The sequence below is a fragment of the Bombus huntii genome, chromosome 3 (genome assembly GCF_024542735.1).
Source record: "Bombus huntii isolate Logan2020A chromosome 3, iyBomHunt1.1, whole genome shotgun sequence".
Lineage (NCBI taxonomy): Eukaryota > Metazoa > Arthropoda > Insecta > Hymenoptera > Apidae > Bombus > Bombus huntii.
Window position 1 is genome coordinate 7,032,226 of NC_066240.1, and position 20,585 is coordinate 7,052,810.

Sequence of the window (20,585 nt, forward strand, 5' to 3'; positions counted from 1 at the left end):
ACATAAATAACACAATGTACATAAATAACACAATGTAAATAAATAACACAATGTAAATAAATAACACAATGTACATAAATAACACAATGTACATAAATAACGCAATGTAAATAAATAACACAATACACATAAATAACACAATACACATAAATAACACAATGCACATAAATAACACAATGCACATAAATAACACAATGCACATAAATAACACAATGTAAATAAATAACACAATGTAAATAAATAACACAATGTACATAAATAACACAATGTAAATAAATAACGCAATGTACATAAATAACGCAATGTATATAAATAACACAATGTACATAAATAACACAATGTAAATAATGGAGATTTTGTAATGAAAAAATAAAGTTTCAAAAACCAGTGGGACAGGTCATTTTATACTTTGACCTTCATCGTAGGGGAGAGGCTGGCTTATGTAAAGGTTCAACTTTGCTTTTCATGGCTGCAGATATCAAAGGTGACAACAGTGCTCGCGCTCGCCCACCTCGGGTGTCGCAGCGCATTGACAGATACAAAAATTCTTAGCAATTATACCGATAGGCCAGCAAGACGTTGATAAATCGACATCATAAATGTAACATCTATCCTGTACTTCATCGGTGATATTAGCACTGACGAATCTTTTATAATGATTGCTATGTTCGCCGTGGAGAATTACGGAGGGCGTAAAAAAGATTCTAATTTTTTGGCTGATCATGAAAATATTAAGGAAATGATTGAAATCCAATATTGAATTATTTTTGTTTATATTTATGTCACATGATTAAAGAAACAAAAGTAAATTCAAAATATAAATAAATTATCCAAATTTACATGATTTTATGTCACAATGTAAAGATTATAGAAAGCACATGCAAAAGTATTTTATAATGCAGAAGCAAAAAGTTTGAGCATTTTATTAGCGTAATTCCTTTCTCACAATTATAATATTAAAAATTTTTGTAATTGCGAAGAAACGGTGCAACTTGTACTATGAAATTATCTCATTGTATTTTGAACATATTTATAACGAAAGATTAGATCGAAATTAATTACATTAATACACTAACGACAGAAAGCTAGAAGAAATGTAATAATAGAAGAATTATATTAATTGTATTTTGCGCTTTGTAATATTATTAGTTTCATAATAAATTATGATAGTCAAACTGTTCATAGTAGAGTTCCGTAATAAAATTCTTCTATAAAATAAAAGTGATGGAAAAATATTAATGTATTACATGTATAATTAAATTAATATTTAACAATCTCCCGTCGATAATGTATTAACACAAACTTTCATTTTCGTTATAGTATATACTCTTTATCTAAAGAATCAACATAAAATATATTCACAATACATAGACTGATTACAAAACATTTATAAATTTTAAAGCATATTTACATAATTTCATTCTCCTTTTTCAGGATAAAATATCCCTTAAATACACACCAACATATGCAATTTTCCCTTTATATAGATTTTGCTATTTTATATAGACATATTTTGATTTTTATATATAATTTAAAATTTTTATACGAAAGTAAAAAATGTCTCCCCTCTTCACTGTAGGCAAATAACTTATAATCGAGCAATATTACGCACTTATAAAGATCTATATTATTACATCTCGCTATTTAGGAAATCTTGTATTTGATTTTGTTACAATAGAATAGCACAGTAAAGTTTTAATTTACAATTATTAATATATATCATACTTAGAAAGTGTCTCTCGGTAGAAACAGCATAAAATATCTTTCATAAGAACCTGTTTATCAAATCCTTATTAAGATTCCAATAAAATTTCCTATTGTAAACTTACCGGTCTATGCTTTTTAATAATTTCCATCAAATACTTGTAAAACAAAATTCAAATTCATTACTTGTCATATTTTGGCAATTTCTTGCAAAGGCAGAATAATTTTATGAAATATGCCTCTTCTGTTCATGTGCTGTTACAATGTTACAATTGAATATGATTTTATATGTATAATGGATTGTACGACGTTAGCTAACTTTTTAAGAAACGCCTTCCCTAAACATGAAAGCATGTATCAATGTCATTCATAATGATACATAAACACTATTTTTTTATTGCACTATTGCGTGCATAGTATAGAAATGTTATAATTAGTATTGTGCGATAGAATTACATTTTGTTTACTCTTATCGAGAACAGATCGTGAGCATTAATAAATCGTTTCAATTTGTTAATTAGTTCATTGAACGATTCATTCATCGAATACTCCCAAGCGAAAACCACTCAATTGTTTCGGTTGTTAAATCGATACGTCCAAGAGGTAAGCGTATTCCACCAAGAAATTCATTTTCTTGTAATGTGTCATGATTCCATATTGTAGCTTCCAGAGTTCTCTCTTTAATCACGTCTAGAGCCATTCTATATTCCAACTGTGATGAACATATACATATTATACATCCAAGAATTTTAACTTAACTAAAAAGAAACAGCAGCTACTGATTTGTTTATTTAAATTCATTACCATTTCCATAAACGAAGGATGACAATTTTTCTTTACAACTTTTGTTTTCCGCTTTGTCTTTTTTGTAGGATCAGGTTTAAGGTAAACTTTAACATATGTATTTGGTTCCTGACAATTTGCTACTTTGGGTAATCCTCTTGCATGATAGACCATCACATAAAATGCTCCACGTGTATAGTGAAGAGACATCTTAATTTGTCCGTTCTGTACATTATCTCTTACACGTTTTTCAGCCCACCAATTGCCAACTAATAAAAAAGATGATAATAACATTTACAATATCTTCAAATATTAGATAGCCATATTGTGAAAAAAAGTGTATACCTTTTACTTTACGTAAATGAATATCTGCATTTTGTTGATCTCTCAACAAAGGATGAAAGAAAGTGTATACTAAATCACTTTGAGAAATTTCTGGTGCCATCTTGAATAAACTTACAAGGAATTTTTCAATATCCGCTCGTCGTTTATCAGCAACTTGCTTTATGTTAGATCTTCCAACACTTATACCACTTGGTAAGCTATGTAAAATAAATATCTATTTACATTAATCATATAATGCTATTTTTATATTTTACAAATAAACTGTATCAATTTTTCATGAATTATGACTAATTACGATTACTCACGAAGATAAAGTAACATCTAAATTATTCTTGTAAATTTGGCTTCAAAGAAACTTTTTTTATATCAAAGATACTAGTCTGATTAGATAATACGAAATATAAGATAGCACAAAATTCTGATAACATATTATAAAAATCTATCAAACAATTCAAGTAGCAATAATAAAACGCATTATCATTTTATGTTTACACTTATTGAAGTTTGTACTATTGATTGTACATTTATTTGAAGTATTTGAATATACATTTTATACTAAAAAGTAGGTATGTACTATTATCAAATTAAAAAATATATATACACATAAGATTTAATTCTGCATTGTTTTAGGAAAAAATATTAAATTAAAAATGGGTATTGTTAAACGTTTCCGTGCTCAAGTATTGATACAAAAAGCTTCGTCTAGAAAATCGATTGCACCTGAATTTTATCGAAGAATATCACAAACTGCATCACAATCGCAGAAAGACATAAATAACAATATAAATAACAAGAAAACTGTTAGCATTGATATTAAACAATCCAAGTCTTCATCCTAACAATAAAGAAATAAGATAAACTAATAAGTGATTTCATTGGATTCAATATGTCGAATAATCTAGACTATTAGACATAAAATCTTCTGCATGATGTAGATAAATTAAATTACTATATATGTATAATCTCTACAGATATGAATCACATATGATATTATATGAATTATTATTAATATATTGTTGTTGATTAACAACTGTAATATGTATTTTAATTTATACTATAAAAATCGTGTCATAACATAAAACTGCAATAAAATATATTTTACTTACCTAGCAAGTTTTGCAAGAGGAAAGTGAATGCACAACTTTTGATAGAATTCACAAAATTCCTTATATGATCGGAATAAATAAGTAGGATCTGCATGACCTTTTCGTTGTATACGCAAGATATACATATAATATTTTTCAGGATCATATCGTTTTTGGTAGCCGTGCACTTGAACACTTGTTAACTGACCTTCCTGCTGCATTCTACAGTGAACATATAGACATTTTTTAAACATTCAATGTACTTTAAGAAGTATAATTTTAAATTTTAGATTTACATTTAAGAGCAAATATTAAAAAGTATATTAACAAACTTACGTATATGTACGTGGTATAAAAGATAATAATGCTCCATCATTATGGTCGCCCGAAAATCTAAGTTGTGCTAAATTATGTAGAAAAAAGTTGAACTGTGTAAACCAACTTTTAAGTGAACTTTCTATCATTCGGGCAAATGTTGCAGCTGCTTCAGGATTTGTTTGCTCTGGAAGAAGAGCTTTTTGTACGTAACTAACTGCATCCACAGTCACACCAGGAATGCCAGACGAAGTCATCTGTGAATTTGTATAATTATTCATTTTAGATTTGTTCACCAATTCTTTGATTTCAATGTCACTAAGCTTTTGTTGTATAACATGTGATTTATATAAATCAGTCATATTATTTTTTTGAAACAATAAATCATCCATTTTTAACACCTATGCCCTTGTCTGTTAAAATGATTTATGATACAATAACTTCTACGATATTTTTAAAGTTAATATTATAACCGTTTATTATTAATATATTGTTTGTCGCTTGTTTGCTTTACGCATAAATGATTAAAACTGCTGCATTGTTCGATATTACGGAACCTCAGACGATAAACGCTAATTAACTACGCACTGTATATAGTTTAGCGTGATAGGCGGACCACTTTCTGATAAAACGCGAGGATAGGTCCTTCCGTTGCGGTTTTATTGTTGTCATAACACAGTAATGGTTTAAATTATAATACCGGCAAAAAAGTTCAAACTATTTTTTTGCCTTTTAATTCAATTTTGTAAACAACTTAGGTCTTTTGTAGTAAACGAATAGACTACTGTTTAATAATATTTCGATATAAATTTTTAAATTGTAATGACACAAAATCCTTAACATATACAATATAACAGGAATAGACGTACCAATCCAAAAAGATGAAGAATTAGATTTCCATGCTTCCGCACTACATTAAATGCTTGACAACACAAATCCACGAAATGATGGAACTTGGCTGATGGCTTATCTCCACCATTTATAACATAAGCCATATCAGATGTCAATACAAATGGTGTCCTATCCCTAATTAAAAACATGAAAGATTATAATTTAGTTTTATAAGTAGTGAATATATATAAATAAGGATACATTTACCTTTTAAAATTTCCAAACATTTGAGCATCACCTAAGAATTTCCCAAAATCAATATGAAACAGATGACCTGATGTTTTTAACATAATATTGTCGTTATGTCTATCACAAATTCCTAAAATATAGGTAGCAACACTATAACCCGCACAAGATGCAGTAAAGTTTTCTACTGCTCGTTCATACTCCAACTCTGAAGGATTATGTTTTGCCAACCATTCGGCAATAGGTCGATCTTTAAATGATCCAGTTAGGCCAAACTCAACCTGTATTTTTCTCAACGTTTCTGCATTTGTAACCATTTCTATCATCCCACGTTTGTATCCAGTAGGTACGCAAGCAAATGTTACCATTTTAAGATCAAGACCTTCTTTTAACCAAAGTTTATCCATTATGCGCATCATTTGAAGAGTTAACATATCTTGTTGTAAATCATCTCCAACCTTCAAGATTATTTTATTATAGAATAAATCATAATAAATTATAGCAGTAGGTATTTGTTAATTGAACATACTTTAAAAATCGCTGGACAAATTACATCATCACAGCTAATAAAGTTGATTTTCAATGGAAGTGTAAATGATGGAAAGTATGAGCAACTTTGTACATTTATACCAAATACTTGTTTACTAGGAGACAACGGTAAACAGGTGCCATCATCTTCCATTAATTGACAATGTATATTTTGTAAACCAATTTTGAGCGCATCTAGTCGTAATGATTCTTTCGTTTGCTTAATATTTTCCGCTACTTCATATAAATTCTACAATATTATGAGTTACACTGTTAACATTTGCTAATTTATACAAAAATATACGTTAAAGAAAGAAGGAGAGGAAAAATTTTACTTTAACGAGTAATTGTTGCGTAAGAAAACTATTTCTTAGTGCATCCCCAATGACGGCTAATAACGCTCGTAACATCAATTGTAACCTTCTATGATAACGTGCTGAACTAATATTTTTATCATCCTCTGGTGTAGTTTCAGCAGAATTCTGAAAATAGTGTACACTAAATATACTTGTTTAACTTTCTAAAGTAAAAGAAAATTATTCCAATCTGAATTACTTGAGGACTTTGTCCTGGTAACGCTTGCGTTAGTAACCAATAGATGTGATGAGCTACCCGCGGAGAAAGTAAAGCTCGTTCTAATAAAAACTTTGTAAGAGGGGACGTTTCATATGTTTCGTGCTTTAACGCTTGTAATAATTGAGGTAAGTAATCTACAAGTTCATCATTACTCAGTTCTCGAATCCATCCAACTGCCATTTCTCTAACTTTCATATCTGGAAAACTATAAAGTATCTTTGATTAGTTGTACAATTATCAACAATCTCACATACATATACATATATATATTTAGAACATTGGAGCATATATATTTAAAACATTAAAATATATATATACCAAGGTAACAATAATTGCAGAGCTTGGACAGGAGGTAAAGGACTCCAAATTCTAAGAGATGCATGAAGATCAGGCAAACATGCCCAATCCCAACTATGTGCAGCTAAAAGTACTTTAGGTAAAGCTTCAGGTCTATTGTGCAAATAATGTCGTTTTTCCCATAAAATTTCTCTTTCTTCAACAAGTGGTCTATTAAAAAGTTAATTAATTAATTAATAGATATCAATAGTTTAGTATTAATATTTGTAATTAAAAAATATATGTATACCTTGAAAATGTAGTTTGCTGTGTGATATCTATTAACAATTCTTGTGTGTTCTGATCCAATGAATTAAAATCAAGAGATTCTACATCATAATCACGTAATTCTGTAGGAAATAATACTCTGCCACCATAATCAGGTAATTCTACACCAATAATAGCATGCGTATCTCCATGAGGATGAATCCCAGCTGCTGGGGCAGGGCCTAATCTTTTATCAGCAATTGCTGGCCAAAGTGACAAGAAAAAGCTTCCTTGACTCATAACTCTGTAATTAAAAATATAAAAAAAACATATAGTAAAATACTTTCTCACTTTAATAGATGTAATCAATTACCCTTCATAATCGAAAAATTGTATAGCTCCCCATCCCAATTCTTCTTTTTGCATGGTATTTTCTGCTGATGAATTAGATTCATGATCAGTAGGTTGCAATGTACGACCATATAAAACTAACACTAATCTTGCTTCTCTTGGTACTTGACATACGCTTATCCCACGAAATTCTAGCCTTTTATACAAAAAAGAATATATAGTAGTAGTTAATTTTATTATTAATAGTAATAGAAGTAATAAAATAATAGTAATATTTCTCATCAATTAAAAGTAATAGTAATGTTATTTAATAGTAGCTTTTAATATTATTACCATGAATTAAATAAAATTCTTGGATGAAAATTAGAACTGACTGCCATAGGTTCGGATAAAACTGGATTTCCAACAGGTCTTGTTCCATGAAATATTTGAGCTGCGATGATATAATCGTCATGTTTCCATGATCCTGGCAGTCTATGTAATGCTCCAACACGAACTAGGATGGTATCTAATACCTCAGACGATATTAATGTATCTATTATACAAAAATATAATAAAATTAATCATTTCTATAATTCATTATCTGTTAAAATGAAATTTTATAATTCTAATGTTCTTACTTGTTGGAATTTCTCCCCTGCTATTTAATTCAAAATCAACCCTAAATGCATGACAGTAAGTTTCTACAAGATCTTGAATTGCATCGCGAATTTTTCGACAATGAGATGCAATAACATCTGGAAATTTTGTTCTTAATGTCACTACGGAATAATCACCATCTTCATGCAGAATTTCTGGTTTCTTGCACTCTATATTTGTTGTATGAACTTGAGGTAAAAATTGACAACATGCATTTACGAAATTATCAACAGCTTCGGTAATTTCAAATGTCTCTATGTTTCCCATTAACGCACATACTGCTTTTACCGCTTGGACAACACTACGGGGTTGCAATTGTGGTAAAAGACTGGAACCATGATTAGTAGTTGCTAAATGTATGGCAGCAGTTTCCACACGTTCCATTTCTTTTTCTACAGTTTCTACAATTTTTTATATGAAAATGCGTAACTATTACTTAAATATGTCACATTTTTTTGTATAATAATAATTTCATAAAAATTATTTTTTGTTTTCATACCTAATAAAATAAGAAGTGTATCGTAAGAAATAGGTTGTACTGGTTCATTTGGAAGAATATCTTCTAACTTGAGACATTGATCACGATTATCATCTTGAAGCTTTAAACAAAATTGTATACGTATAACATTAATTATTAATTAAAATATCCTTACATTCAAAAAGATACTTACTGTTCGTGTTATAGACCGTTTTATTTGCGCTTTAGTTAGGATAGCTAATTCAATATCTTTTTCTAATTTGATACATTGATGTATATATTCGTACTGAGCTAAAGTTGTATTAGATGCAAAATATTCTGCTAAACCCCATACCCTCAGACAATATTTCTCTATATTTACTATATCTTCATCTTCTAAGGAACAAGCGACATTAAGAATAACATGCTCAACACTACAATTTACTGAAAAAAGATGTGTTTTATATGTTAAATTGTTGAAATTTATTTCATAAATTTTTTATTATAAATTCTATGTGTGTAAATTTACCATCGCATGTAAAAGAAATGGACGGAGTATTTTCGTCAGAATCCATTAACTGTGGATGTACAACTAATTTTATACTTGTGCCTTCAGGATATAAACTTTCCATCATTGGACTGATTACATGTCCAATGTTTGTACTGGGATCATTGAATGGAAATTCACCTGGACATATTTTGTCAATTAATATACATGTATTGTAAATTCTATGAAAATACTAAATTGTTTACTTATACTTTACTAACTTCGAACAGATTTGATCATGTCATAGAAAGCTCTAAGATCGCAATCATGAAGTGATGGTCTAGTTTTTCTCACTGTTACATTTTCATACAAGCGTGTTTGTCGTTTCTGTGATATGAACGATGAAGATTATTAAAACTTTAGTTATCAATTATTTATTTAAGTAATTAAACATTTAGAATATTTACTCTTCTATCTAAGGAAGTCCTTCTTCTTTCAATAGTATTCCAAGCTGATGAATTTCTAGGAGGTAGTGGTGGTGGTGCAGCTGGAGATACTGCTGGAGATTTAGCAGACTTTTCCACAGCAACATATACTGGATCTGAATTAACACTTTCATTTGTGCTATACATGTAATCAAAAGGATCGAATGGATCATACACTGATCCACTCACTTGCGATTGTATTTCTGCTTAAACAAATCATATTATTATTATTAGATATTTATATAATTACTTTATTTTATTTATAAATTTTAACAAAATATTACCATCTTTATGTCCCTGTGTGCTATCATTCTGATCTTCAATCTTAACAAGTAATGGATCAAATGCTTCTAGTACACTAACCCGAACATTTGTTTTATCATCTACTTGATCAAAAGAACTCAAATCTATAAGATTATTATTTGGCTTCTTTTCTATCACTTTTAATACATTCAGCTGTTCGTCATCCATACAAAATGTAGGTTTTTGGACACCACATATAGAAGGAGTAATACTTGGTCTATAATTCATAGGTAGTGGAGGTATCTGCAAAAAATTATTAATATTTATTCTTAAAAAAATGATGAATATTATTGAATGTTTGTCTTTTAAAAAATTTCTTTAAAAAAAAGTTATAAATAAACTTAAAACTAATATTTTTATACCTGACATTATTAAATTGATAGTTGAAGATATTAAACTGAATGTAAGATTTATACATAATATATACCTGAGAATGAGTAAGAAAAAAATTTTTTAAATCATTAAGATTCCATGCAGGCTGCAAGAATCATTAACAAAATTATCGTTACAACAAAAAAAAAAAAAACATATTCCACATTAACCACTGAATACTGATGAAGATATTATGATATTTACCTGTGGTGTTATATCAGGTACATTACTGTTAATACTACTAGATCTTGACATAACAGGACTAATTTTTGGAGTTCCTGGTGTACAAGGCGCAGTGGAAGATCTAGGCCCTGGAGAAAGTGATTGATATCGGTAGTCTCGAGAATGATAACCTGCAGAACTGGTGCTACGTGACACTCTCCCTTGTTTTTTCAATAATGAGGGATGAGTTTCCCATCTTGGCTCTACAGTCGCTTTTCTGCTATGTGAAAATAATCATTAATTAATAACTATTAATTAATAATTCTCCAATGTTTTTATAAAATTTATAATTTGTCAAAGTGATTAATTGTATTCTTACGAAGGTGGAGGTGGAGGTGAACAATAATCATTTAAATTATCTTGCTTCACTGGACTTGTAAATGTAATCAAATCAACAGTATGTTCTTGACTTGTGGTGGCTGTTGTTGAATTTCTTCTAGATGGAACTGGTGGCGGTGCTAATATCACAGCATTTCTAGATTGATTAGTATTACAGGAACCAGGCCTTGGCCTACTTCTACACTGAAATCTATATAATTTTTGTTATTATAAATTCATTTTAATTTGTGCAATAAATATATGGTAAAATAAAAATGATACAAATTTCATTTACTTTTCGGTTTGTTGTGTGTTATCTCTTTCTGATGAACTACTATGTACAGTGCTGTTTCCATCACTCTGTGGAACACATTGTTGCTGAATATTATTAAAATCTGATCGTTGCTTTTGTAACTTAAATTTTTCTAGTGCCAAACTCTCCAAACTCATTGCCTGAGCAAGTTCTAAATCCTCTTGGAATTGACGTTCATAATCAATCACCGCAGATCTTTGAGTACTTGTATTTCTACTGTAGTGTGACATCTAAAATTAAATTAAAAGCTTGTTACCACATTATAGAAAGACGGAAGCGTAAAGAAAATTAATATATATATGTACGTATATTCAAGATGTAAATATGACAAACTAGTATGAGTAAGCTACTAATAATATAGACACAATACGTATATTTTAAATATACTTTAACCTATACCTGAAGTGCATTCACATAAGTATTTTCATACATTGTTAACGAAATTAAATTAAACAATAACATTAATTTATTAATACAATAACATAGTTTTATGTTATTATTATATATCTTACTAATTTACACATATATATCTTAATAACGTAGTTCTATGTATTAAAATTATGTGATGAAGAAGATAAAAAAAGTATATCAAAAAGAAATTTCTCAACATTGGCTGTAATCATGTATCACATGAATTAATAAAAGTGAAAAAAACATATTGTTGGTATAGATCTTATCATTTAAAGGGCTGCATTATCAATTTAAAGTTTCAGGAGTATTATGCGTCTAGGTAAACAGATTTACGGCTCACCCTAGCATTATTTTCAGCGAAGTGTCTCGCTGTTGAAAAATCTTCAAGCAAAAGACCAATACAGTCTGAGAAAAAGCACTGTCACCTAATCAAGGAAATGACATTTTCAATCGTATAATTAGCTGTCGTGTACAAACAACCTACTGTACTAACTGTACACACGTAGATACTATGTGTATACAAATCGAAAAGTGCACTGACTTGAAGCTGCTGCCACGGATAGACAATGTACTGGTAGAGTAGAAGTAGAAGACACAATAAGTGTATCGTATGTACATACAATGAATGTATCGTATATACGTGCACGATACGTCTTACAATCAATACAACGATGCGATGTAACGAAAGACTGGTTATGGTGCGGATGTAATTGAAAGTGGTGACGGTATACAGTTAGGTTACATTAACTCTTTCCGGTGTATCGACTATTTGGATGGTTAATCTATTTAACCTGAACGGCGAACCTTATTTGATTAAAGCTGATTTATACATGGAACGCGTAGGATTGTTTACAGTTAGGAGTATCTATCTATCTATTTATCTATATATATGTATATATATATCTATATATATTATTATATATATACAATATATATACAATATATATATATATATATATATATATGTTAGTAATATGTATAGCTCTATATGTGAACCTTCTTATGCGAAAGATTATGTCCGTTAATTTTATTCTGTTTTAATACAAGATGTCTAGTTGTGGTATAATAGAGAAGAGGATAATTTTGTGGGAAAAAATAAGCCGAAAATATGGAATAACATTTTCTCATATGGTGCTTAATTTTCAAGAAAATAAAAATTGAAAATTTGTCAAATGGTGTCAAGTAGTGTCGATACATTGGATCACGCATCCCGATTTTATGCATATAGATTGTCAAGATCGGTCTTCGTTTGTAATCGATCTGCTAAATGAAACATTTGATCTCTTTCTCATATCGGTTATTTATTATCTATAACAATAACACATACACAGATTCAGATATTTGTCGTGTATTAATACACGTATGATATTTATTATATTAATACATTATAATGTCTAATGGATAAAATGTTTACAAAAATATAAATGTTTCATTTATGTAATAATATCATTTTCAAAAATAGTGCAATAACACTAACTATAAATACGACCCATTAAGAATGTACAAAGTGAATTATCCTGTTCATAATTACTAATAATTATAAATATATTACTGATGGTAACCTAAAATATCACTGAAAATTAACTATTGTAGAAAGTAACACTAACAATTTTTGATAAATATTCATGAAATATAAGAATAAAAAAAATAAAATATAAAAAGTGAGATTAAAATTATCCTACTGGCCGCATTAATACTAAGGTAGTTAATAATATTGATAATTTCTTTGAGGTATTTTAAGTACACAACAGACATTGGTGGTGTTCTTTTTTAAATTTTGCAAGTTTAAGAGTATTGTATGATTTTAAGCCAGAATCCTTTTTCGCTAGTTGTCACGAGACTTCGTCTACTAAATTTTATCGGCGTTATCGTTCTCTCGCATGTTTCCACTCTGTGCTTTCTGAGAAACGAAATTACCCCCACTTTGATTTGTAGCAATGCGAACCGCATACCTGAAACAAATGAAGTGCCGTTAATATAACGATGTAATCTTTCTGACGTCATTTGATATAGTGTACTTTAGGTTATTCATCCCTAATGATTTGTTACAAGTTGTGATCTATACTAGATCGCAATAAATCATGTTAGTATCTCACTGTAGTATGCTACGATATTGCGTGATAAATGCAAAATTAATGTATAATTTATATAATTGATAATAATGACTTAAACGAGTTGACAAACAGCAAAAAATGCATTTAAATTTTAAATTTCTTGTTAAGTAAAGATATCTTTTTAAATGGAATTTTGTGATAGTTTTTTTTATTGCTTCTCATATTTAAATTTACACAGTGGACAATTTTTCATCTTAAAATATTTGTAATCTATGATGTTCACTATCTCAAAAATAATTTTTTAAAAATATTATTTATATATTTTTGAACGTTTCAGCTTATTTTTAAACAGTAATCCTAATTGAAATATAATATTTAATATACCTATGCAATTTCGAGGTCCCTCGCCAAATGGAAGATACGTATAAGGATGTCTGGTTCGTTTATTTTCTTCTGTGAATCTTTCGGGATCAAATGTTGCTGGATCCGGGTAATAATCTGGATCATGGTGAAATCCATAAATCGGTATGATCACCCGCATGCCTACTGGTAATTCAACCTTACTTCCTGGTATTTGGTATTGGTGCTCGCATCTTCGGGATAGCATTGGAGCTGGAGGATATTTCCGTAGCGTTTCTGAGAAGAATTTAGTAGATTACACTATGTTTTCAGTAATATTACATTAAAAGTTTAGATGAATTTTGGACATAAATAATCATTTAATAATGAAATTCTATTATAATAATAATAATTCTATAATAAAATAGTTTGTTTTCCAGCATTTGTTTCCTAGTTTATTATAATAAATTGCAGTATTACACCTATAACTCTGATATTCCGTAATTAACAAAAATCCTTGAAGGAAAAATAATTTTTTCTTTAATATTTCTTATTTCAATTGGTTCTTTTAGCTCCTAATTTTAAAAACTTTTTTCATTTGTTCAGTTAAATCAATATCCTGCTCAATTTAAGCACGAAACTCTTACTATTGAAATAACGTGTATGACGAAAACAATTGCTTTTCGCGTGGAGGTGTTAAGTAAACAAGGCCAACTTCGTCTCTTTTTAAATCGTTCTATTTATATCTCACTGTGGGTGGAATAAGAACTTAATCAATGACACAGTGCAATTGAAGGTCATAGTAAAACACAAAAAGATTACGATCATGAGGATGAAGACATGTATACATAAACACTTATATGGAATATCAAATCTGAATAAAATCTGAAATCTGTTATAAAGATCTATTGCCTATTTTATCACCTAAATTTTCTAATCTTAACAAATTTTGTACGCCAAGTCATTGGTAGTTATAACAAGGATAATTGTAATAAAACTTATGGCATACTTATAATTGTTATGCTTTGTACTAGTAATATTTTATAAAATAACTTTGATAAAATAATTAATTAATTTTGTTAAAAGATCGAGAAATTGTTGAAATTCTAGTAATATTTCGAGATAGATATTTTCGAACTTTCCAAAGAGATAAGTAACTTGAAGAAATCGTGAAACTAACGATGACAAGCAACATACTATATCAACACAGCAAATAATAGGAGTAATCGTTATAAGAATATCTTATGACACATTTCAAGGTATGCAATTTACGTGCAATCAGGTCAAAGAAAATGCATTTATACCTGCAATAACCATATCAAGATACTTCATGTCTTGGATAGCATCGTAAGACAGTTTGCCATTTCTGCTGTCAATGGCGTCTTGTATGTCGCGTCTCGTTTTTTCCTGAATTTCTGTATTTAACGCCAACTCGTGAAGACAGAAAGCTATGGTGTTCGAGGACGTTTCATAACCGGCAGCGAAAAACACAAACGCTTGCGCTGCAATGCTGTTCTCGTCCAATTCTATAAATAACGATACTATACATGATAAAGCATGTGGACAAAAAATTTCTTTATCGGTCACCAGTTTGATAAACTTTCAATATGAACACTCCTAATCGTAAGAAGAAAGCTATTCTGTAATTTTTGATCGCTAATTGTGAATCGTGAATCGGCATAATTATGAATTAGATTATTATGAAACGACGTATTTTGGAATATTTATGGAAAGGTATGTATAGGGAAAATATAATTTTAGACATTTTTAAAGTAAATAAAAAATAAATAAGAAATTAACAAAGTAATTTTGGATTGCTTTCCAAATATAAAATCTTCTAATTATTTTAGACAATACTAATTTTGTTAGAAAATTAATAAATAAGCTATTGATATACGTAACATTGTGATGTAACCAACGTTAACTGTGAATTCTAATTACGAATTGATAAAGCTCCTCTTATACGTAGTTAATGAAACGTTTCATTAAAGGAGCTGCTACATTTCACTGACATTACGTGAATCTTGCAGCGGCCGTATAAATAAAGCATTTACTGTCAATCTTATCCTGATTAATTTGTAACAAAATGCTATCGTTTGTGGTTAGTCATTACAAGTACTGGAAGTGTACAGCAAATAGTTCACTTATTGACTGAAGGAGACTTATCAATTATATAACTCTCTTCCTTCATTGATACAATTAAGTTATTCAGAACCGATAGAAGCCAATATAGAGCAAACGCTAACAGCAGCGAATACATTACATTTATCGATATTTCTTTGTATAGTGTCAAGTTCATTTACACAAAAAATATTAACTGATATAACAACTTTCTAATAACAAGTATAGTTGTACAAAAAACGTGCAAGTTACTTGGCATTGGTCTGCCAAAAAAATGTGTGTCGCAGTGAAACGGTGCAGCAGTATCAAGCACATACCAGACCACATGTTAAGGCGAACGACAACATTTCTCTCGTAAAGCGTACGATTTATCTTCGTATAAAGTAATCTATATAAACGATAGGAGCAAGCCGATACACCCATACGACAGTTTATTCTGTTGCTACTTGCTACGATTTCGTAAAAGTTTTTGTGTTTTTCGTCTTCGAATTCTACCTATTATCATTGGGCTGTGAATGTTTATGCGAACGTGCATTTTTATGAACGTAATTGAGGAAATGCGTATTCCGCGCATTTTATCACCTTTCTACGTTATTTCATTTTCTATATTTATGTTGTACTTCTAAACATTGTGTTTATCTAATTTTCTATACTATTCATTTATTTCCCATAAATACATAAACATCCACAACTTAAACACTACTAATCTCCATATTTATCAACATACCTATCTCTTCAGTAATTTTCTCATCTTCGTCATTGCAAACTTGTCCACTTCCACACTCATCCAATGTTCCTTTATTTTTCAATTCAATTAACAGGTCCATAAAGTCGTGTCTCTTAATACCATGTTTCTCTCGTTCGTTAATCATCTGCGACACTACATTCTTGAAAAATTTGCTTACCTCAGGATCTATCACCTGAACATCCAAAAATTTGTACAATTTTGGCATGGCTGTCCTGAGCATTCTCCAGAGGGTAGCTGTGTAACTTGGTTTCGAGAGTTTCTTAGCAGCCCTGTGAAACTCGGATTCCTCATCGGTGAGAGCATTTATTTGTATGCCAAAAGCACAGCTGCCAATGACGTCTATCGTAAATTTCGCCGCTAGCTCGCGAATCTCAAATGGACGATGGGTCTCGGAGGACGCGTCGATTAATTTTTGAAACTCCTCGCCGCACTCGGCTAGCAGGTAGAACATTCTTTTCAATTTGCCGGATGAAAAGGCTGGGGTCAGTTTGGATCTTAGGCTCTTCCATCTTTTCCCTTCTAGGTTGAACAAGTGGGCGGATAACGAGTTCTATGAAAAGGTTATTCATTTAAATTAATTATAATTTATGTTTTTCTATTATGTATTTTTATGTATTATTTTATGGTTATTTCAGATCTATTCTAATATTCTGCGTATATCTTGTTACAACGTACGTCGATTTTCAATTTTGCATTTTTTATAAATAATCTATATCAATAATAAGATCCTAATCTATTTTGTATTGTTATCGTTAAATATAACTAAATTTTCAATTTTAAATTCATTCAAGTTTTCTATTAACCTTAGCAGAACGAAATTTGTTCTCATATTTAAAATACTTATCATGGTTAGAACCCGTTATGGGCACGACCAATTTACATAACAAAACATTTTCCTTTTACCTGTGAGTTTACCGGTATTCCACGGTTCGTGAAGCAAACGAAGCTTTTCACGCAAATGTCTTTCACGAGGTCTGGGTCCCGTAGGATCAGTACAGGCGACATAACACGGAACGCTCCAAAATACCTCTCGTCTTTGAACCACTCGTACATATCTTTTATACCTTCTGGTAACGATTTTTGGAACAATAGCAATGACGCAAAATTTCCAAATAATACTATAGGTTTTCGGAAAGGGACGCCACGGTTCTTCCAAAAATCGAATGTCGACGTAAAAAAACAATATATAATACCTAGCAGTAATCCTGGTAATAGAAATTGCTCCAAAATACTCCACATTTTGAATTCGCTACAGAGTTCTTTTCGAAATACAAATATAAGATTATTTTTCCAAATCAATAACTATGACGCTCTTCTGTTCCTTCCTTATTTATAAAATTGAGCAATATATTCGCTACATGTCATCTCATAATCTTCGTTGTTTTTCTGTTTTTTAAATAAATTTTCGTACACCATATATATATTCGAGATCAAACATGTAATTGGTATAGCAATCTTTTACGAATGTATTATGTGTGTTATATTTTCATATTTTACAATCTCATTAGCATTGTAACGAAGCAGCTATGAGACAAATGTTTCATATAACGCGTACAATATAATACATAGTAATTGTGTATGGCAAGTGTTCTGATACTTTTATGAACCGCGTTAAAAGATTCTTTCCTTTTTTGATTCAACAGTCGTATACATAATGCATTACGTCTGGAGCGGCGGATATCGGTTCAACGTTATCGTCGCGAGGTCAACAGTATAAAACAAAGGATTACTCGACGTTTGTCGCGGCAGTTCTCGAATTACGCAGTTCGATACTCCGATCGAATCCTTGGAGTTGTTTATAGAAGTACACTTGTCGACTGACTCACGAACACAGTATTTGCACTCTCTTGTTTCTCCCAGTGAAATGTCAGTGATGAACGCTCGTTCAACTGTTCACTGTTCGCACGCGCAACTGACGTTTCGTGCAAGCACGTGATTATCAGGCTGTCGAATTCAACGTTCAAATGCTAAGCGAGCGTTAATTCGTTCCGTTTAACACCATTTCGAATATTAATATCGTTCCACTAATCGATTCTTGTAATTTTACTGCGTGTGCATTTTATCGACTTACACGTCGATTTTGAACGTCGAATCGAGATGTTATGCTTCCTATGATCACTGAAACAACGTACGTAATTTTAAAACTCCCTACAAGCTGCAATTGGTTATCACTTTGAATTAATTCCACACTTTTGTCTATTTCACGTATACAAAACAACGTTAGTTTTTAGGCGGAAAGAATGTAATCAACAACATAAATTCACAACAATTCACTATCGAAGTTACGCAACTATAGACGATTGTAAGATGTATCGGATTTAATGAGGTTAAGGCATACTGCACAAGTTTGAGGACAACAAGAAGAATAGGAAAAGGAAGAAGAGCGAAAGAAAGGAAAGAAGAAGAGGGAAGAGGACGCCTATCGTTCTCACCGAAAGCTAACCTCCCACCGACTGGAAATCATGAACGTACGCATGCACGCATTTATAGAGACCTTGTGCTCCTGCTCCGGCTCGGGTTCGTATCCAAACTCATGTTCCGGTCGAGAGCCGCTCGTTTATCTTCAACAGCTTTTCGTTCCCTCTCTCTGCCACCCGGATAATTAGCCCCAAGACGTATGCTCGTTTTTAAGCACGAATTTCCGTTTAAAAATGATCGATATCATCTTAAGTTTGTATAGCTTCTGTTTGCGTGAGACTTTTTATTCGTCGTTATCGTTAATAAACCGAGCCTATCAATTACTATCTTTTAAAAACGCTGTATTATATTGCTGTCATAACGGTTAAAATTTTGATGTTATTATATGAGAAATTCTTATGGTTACATTACATGGTTATGATTCGTTAGTATCGTTGTTCTTTTAGAATTTGATTTTCTTGTAATTTTAACATCTTTATCTTGAAATTGGTATTTAGGAGTGTTTTTAGTTGTTAAAAGTTTAGCGTTAGGTGATTTAGTATCAATTACCATAATAATATATACCAAATACCATAATATATTGTATTATTTTGTTATTACTATTATTATTATTGTTGTTGTTGTTATTATTATTATTATATGAAATGTAGTAATTTTGCATATCATACGCATTTTGTGCATTCTTGTATCTTCAACTCAACGAGTACTAATCAAGTCTTAGATAAACATAAAAAATATAACAAGTTAATCAAATTATTTATTTTGTATTTTATATTTCATATTTTATACAGGGGAGATTATTAACTGTAGCTCTTATTTTATCGTTCGGATGTAAAATATGAAATAAAATTAAATAACTCAACGTTTTACTTTAATCTGTGACTCACATAATGATATCATATAAGGACGAACACGTAAAAATATGATACGAAGTGGCAAGAAATGCAACTAAAAGAGAAAGACTAATCCGCGAAAGCGTGAAGTCATGCGGAAATTTCAGAATGCGTTATATGCAGAGATAACGTAGTCTACTTCGTTTTGAACGCGTGTCTGTCGACAATCTGTAACAAATGAAAATAGATCTTACTTTTACTACGAGATTGTGATCTCTCCTTCCATTGCTTTTAGAATGAAAACAGATGGTTGAGCATGGGGGACCTGGTTTGACTCCTTCCTGCGTGCCTTTCTCTACCTTCTATCTCCTTATGATGTATGCGACTGGGTTACCAAGAAAAAAATTAGAAGCAACGCGAATGAAAACTCGTTGCCACAATATGCAGCCGATTCTTTTTTCATTCGCAACTTGTTTCCTCGTGTTATTATTATTTATTAGACGAAATGATAGGTTTTGTTTAATACTGTAAATTAAGATTAGATTAGGTTTCTACATTATGCATAGATGCAATGCTCATGCGTGTATGTTTTATGAACAAGTTGTTGCTGGGTGATATTTATAGAAAGAATGTTCCGATTTATGGAATGAATGTAAAGTAATTTGAAACTGAATAAGTGTATTTCTGGTTTCTTATAAGTTAAAATTGGTTGTCTTTGGTATGTTTCATAAATCTGAAATTGAAATTCGCCCTTAAAA

The 20,585-nt window shown here is 30.5% G+C and overlaps 2 protein-coding genes and 1 long non-coding RNA gene across 7 annotated transcripts; 1 reads left to right on the forward strand and 2 right to left on the reverse strand.

Moving 5' to 3' along the window:
- Nucleotides 1–756: 756 nt before the first annotated feature.
- Nucleotides 757–12,097, reverse strand: LOC126863392 (phosphatidylinositol 4-phosphate 3-kinase C2 domain-containing subunit beta). Of its 4 annotated transcripts, XM_050613494.1 has the most exons (27): nt 11,856–12,097; nt 11,655–11,739; nt 10,886–11,133; nt 10,592–10,801; nt 10,255–10,492; nt 10,106–10,156; nt 9,660–9,921; nt 9,358–9,578; nt 9,172–9,277; nt 8,933–9,091; nt 8,618–8,847; nt 8,446–8,545; nt 7,928–8,347; nt 7,641–7,842; nt 7,330–7,503; nt 7,000–7,260; nt 6,732–6,920; nt 6,393–6,618; nt 6,173–6,319; nt 5,839–6,087; nt 5,331–5,767; nt 5,102–5,258; nt 4,254–4,489; nt 3,939–4,139; nt 2,833–3,029; nt 2,509–2,756; nt 757–2,416 (listed from the first exon to the last, which is right to left on the reverse strand). In XM_050613494.1, the coding sequence occupies exons 3-27, from the start codon at nt 11,131–11,133 to the stop codon at nt 2,243–2,245; spliced, it is 5,343 nt and encodes a 1,780-aa protein (XP_050469451.1). In that variant the 5' UTR covers nt 11,655–11,739; nt 11,856–12,097; the 3' UTR covers nt 757–2,242. The 4 variants fall into 4 exon arrangements, with proteins under 4 accessions (XP_050469451.1, XP_050469452.1, XP_050469453.1 ...); XM_050613495.1 differs by having other exon boundaries at nt 10,255–10,489; nt 11,655–12,095; XM_050613496.1 differs by lacking the exon at nt 10,106–10,156 and having other exon boundaries at nt 11,655–12,095.
- Nucleotides 12,098–12,652: 555 nt separating this feature from the next.
- LOC126863398 (probable cytochrome P450 6a13) lies at nt 12,653–20,076 on the reverse strand. 2 transcript variants are annotated; one of them, XM_050613515.1, is made up of 6 exons: nt 19,009–20,064; nt 17,480–18,694; nt 16,556–17,126; nt 15,012–15,233; nt 13,753–14,004; nt 12,653–13,266 (listed from the first exon to the last, which is right to left on the reverse strand). In XM_050613515.1, the coding sequence occupies exons 2-6, from the start codon at nt 17,813–17,815 to the stop codon at nt 13,100–13,102; spliced, it is 1,548 nt and encodes a 515-aa protein (XP_050469472.1). In that variant the 5' UTR covers nt 17,816–18,694; nt 19,009–20,064; the 3' UTR covers nt 12,653–13,099. The 2 variants fall into 2 exon arrangements, with proteins under 2 accessions (XP_050469472.1, XP_050469473.1); XM_050613516.1 differs by lacking the exon at nt 15,012–15,233 and having other exon boundaries at nt 17,480–20,076.
- LOC126863411 (uncharacterized) lies at nt 18,945–20,585 on the forward strand. The gene is made up of 2 exons (XR_007688847.1): nt 18,945–19,093; nt 20,123–20,585. It is a non-coding gene; the product is annotated as an uncharacterized LOC126863411 (long non-coding RNA).

Excerpts from the sequence above, each read along its gene's own strand:
- LOC126863392 (XM_050613494.1), bottom strand. The coding sequence starts at position 11,133 with ATGTCACACTACAGTAGAAATACAAGTACTCAAAGATCTGCGGTGATT. Across the intron at positions 10,157-10,254 it reads TACCTGATATAACACCACAG|CCTGCATGGAATCTTAATGA; the intron begins GTAAATATCATA and ends TGATTCTTGCAG. Across the intron at positions 6,088-6,172 it reads CGCAACAATTACTCGTTAAA|AATTTATATGAAGTAGCGGA; the intron begins GTAAAATTTTTC and ends ATAATATTGTAG.
- LOC126863398 (XM_050613515.1), bottom strand. The coding sequence starts at position 17,815 with ATGTGGAGTATTTTGGAGCAATTTCTATTACCAGGATTACTGCTAGGT. Across the intron at positions 15,234-16,555 it reads GAAAATTACTGAAGAGATAG|AATTGGACGAGAACAGCATT; the intron begins GTATGTTGATAA and ends CGTTATTTATAG. Across the intron at positions 14,005-15,011 it reads TCTTGATATGGTTATTGCAG|AAACGCTACGGAAATATCCT; the intron begins GTATAAATGCAT and ends AATTCTTCTCAG.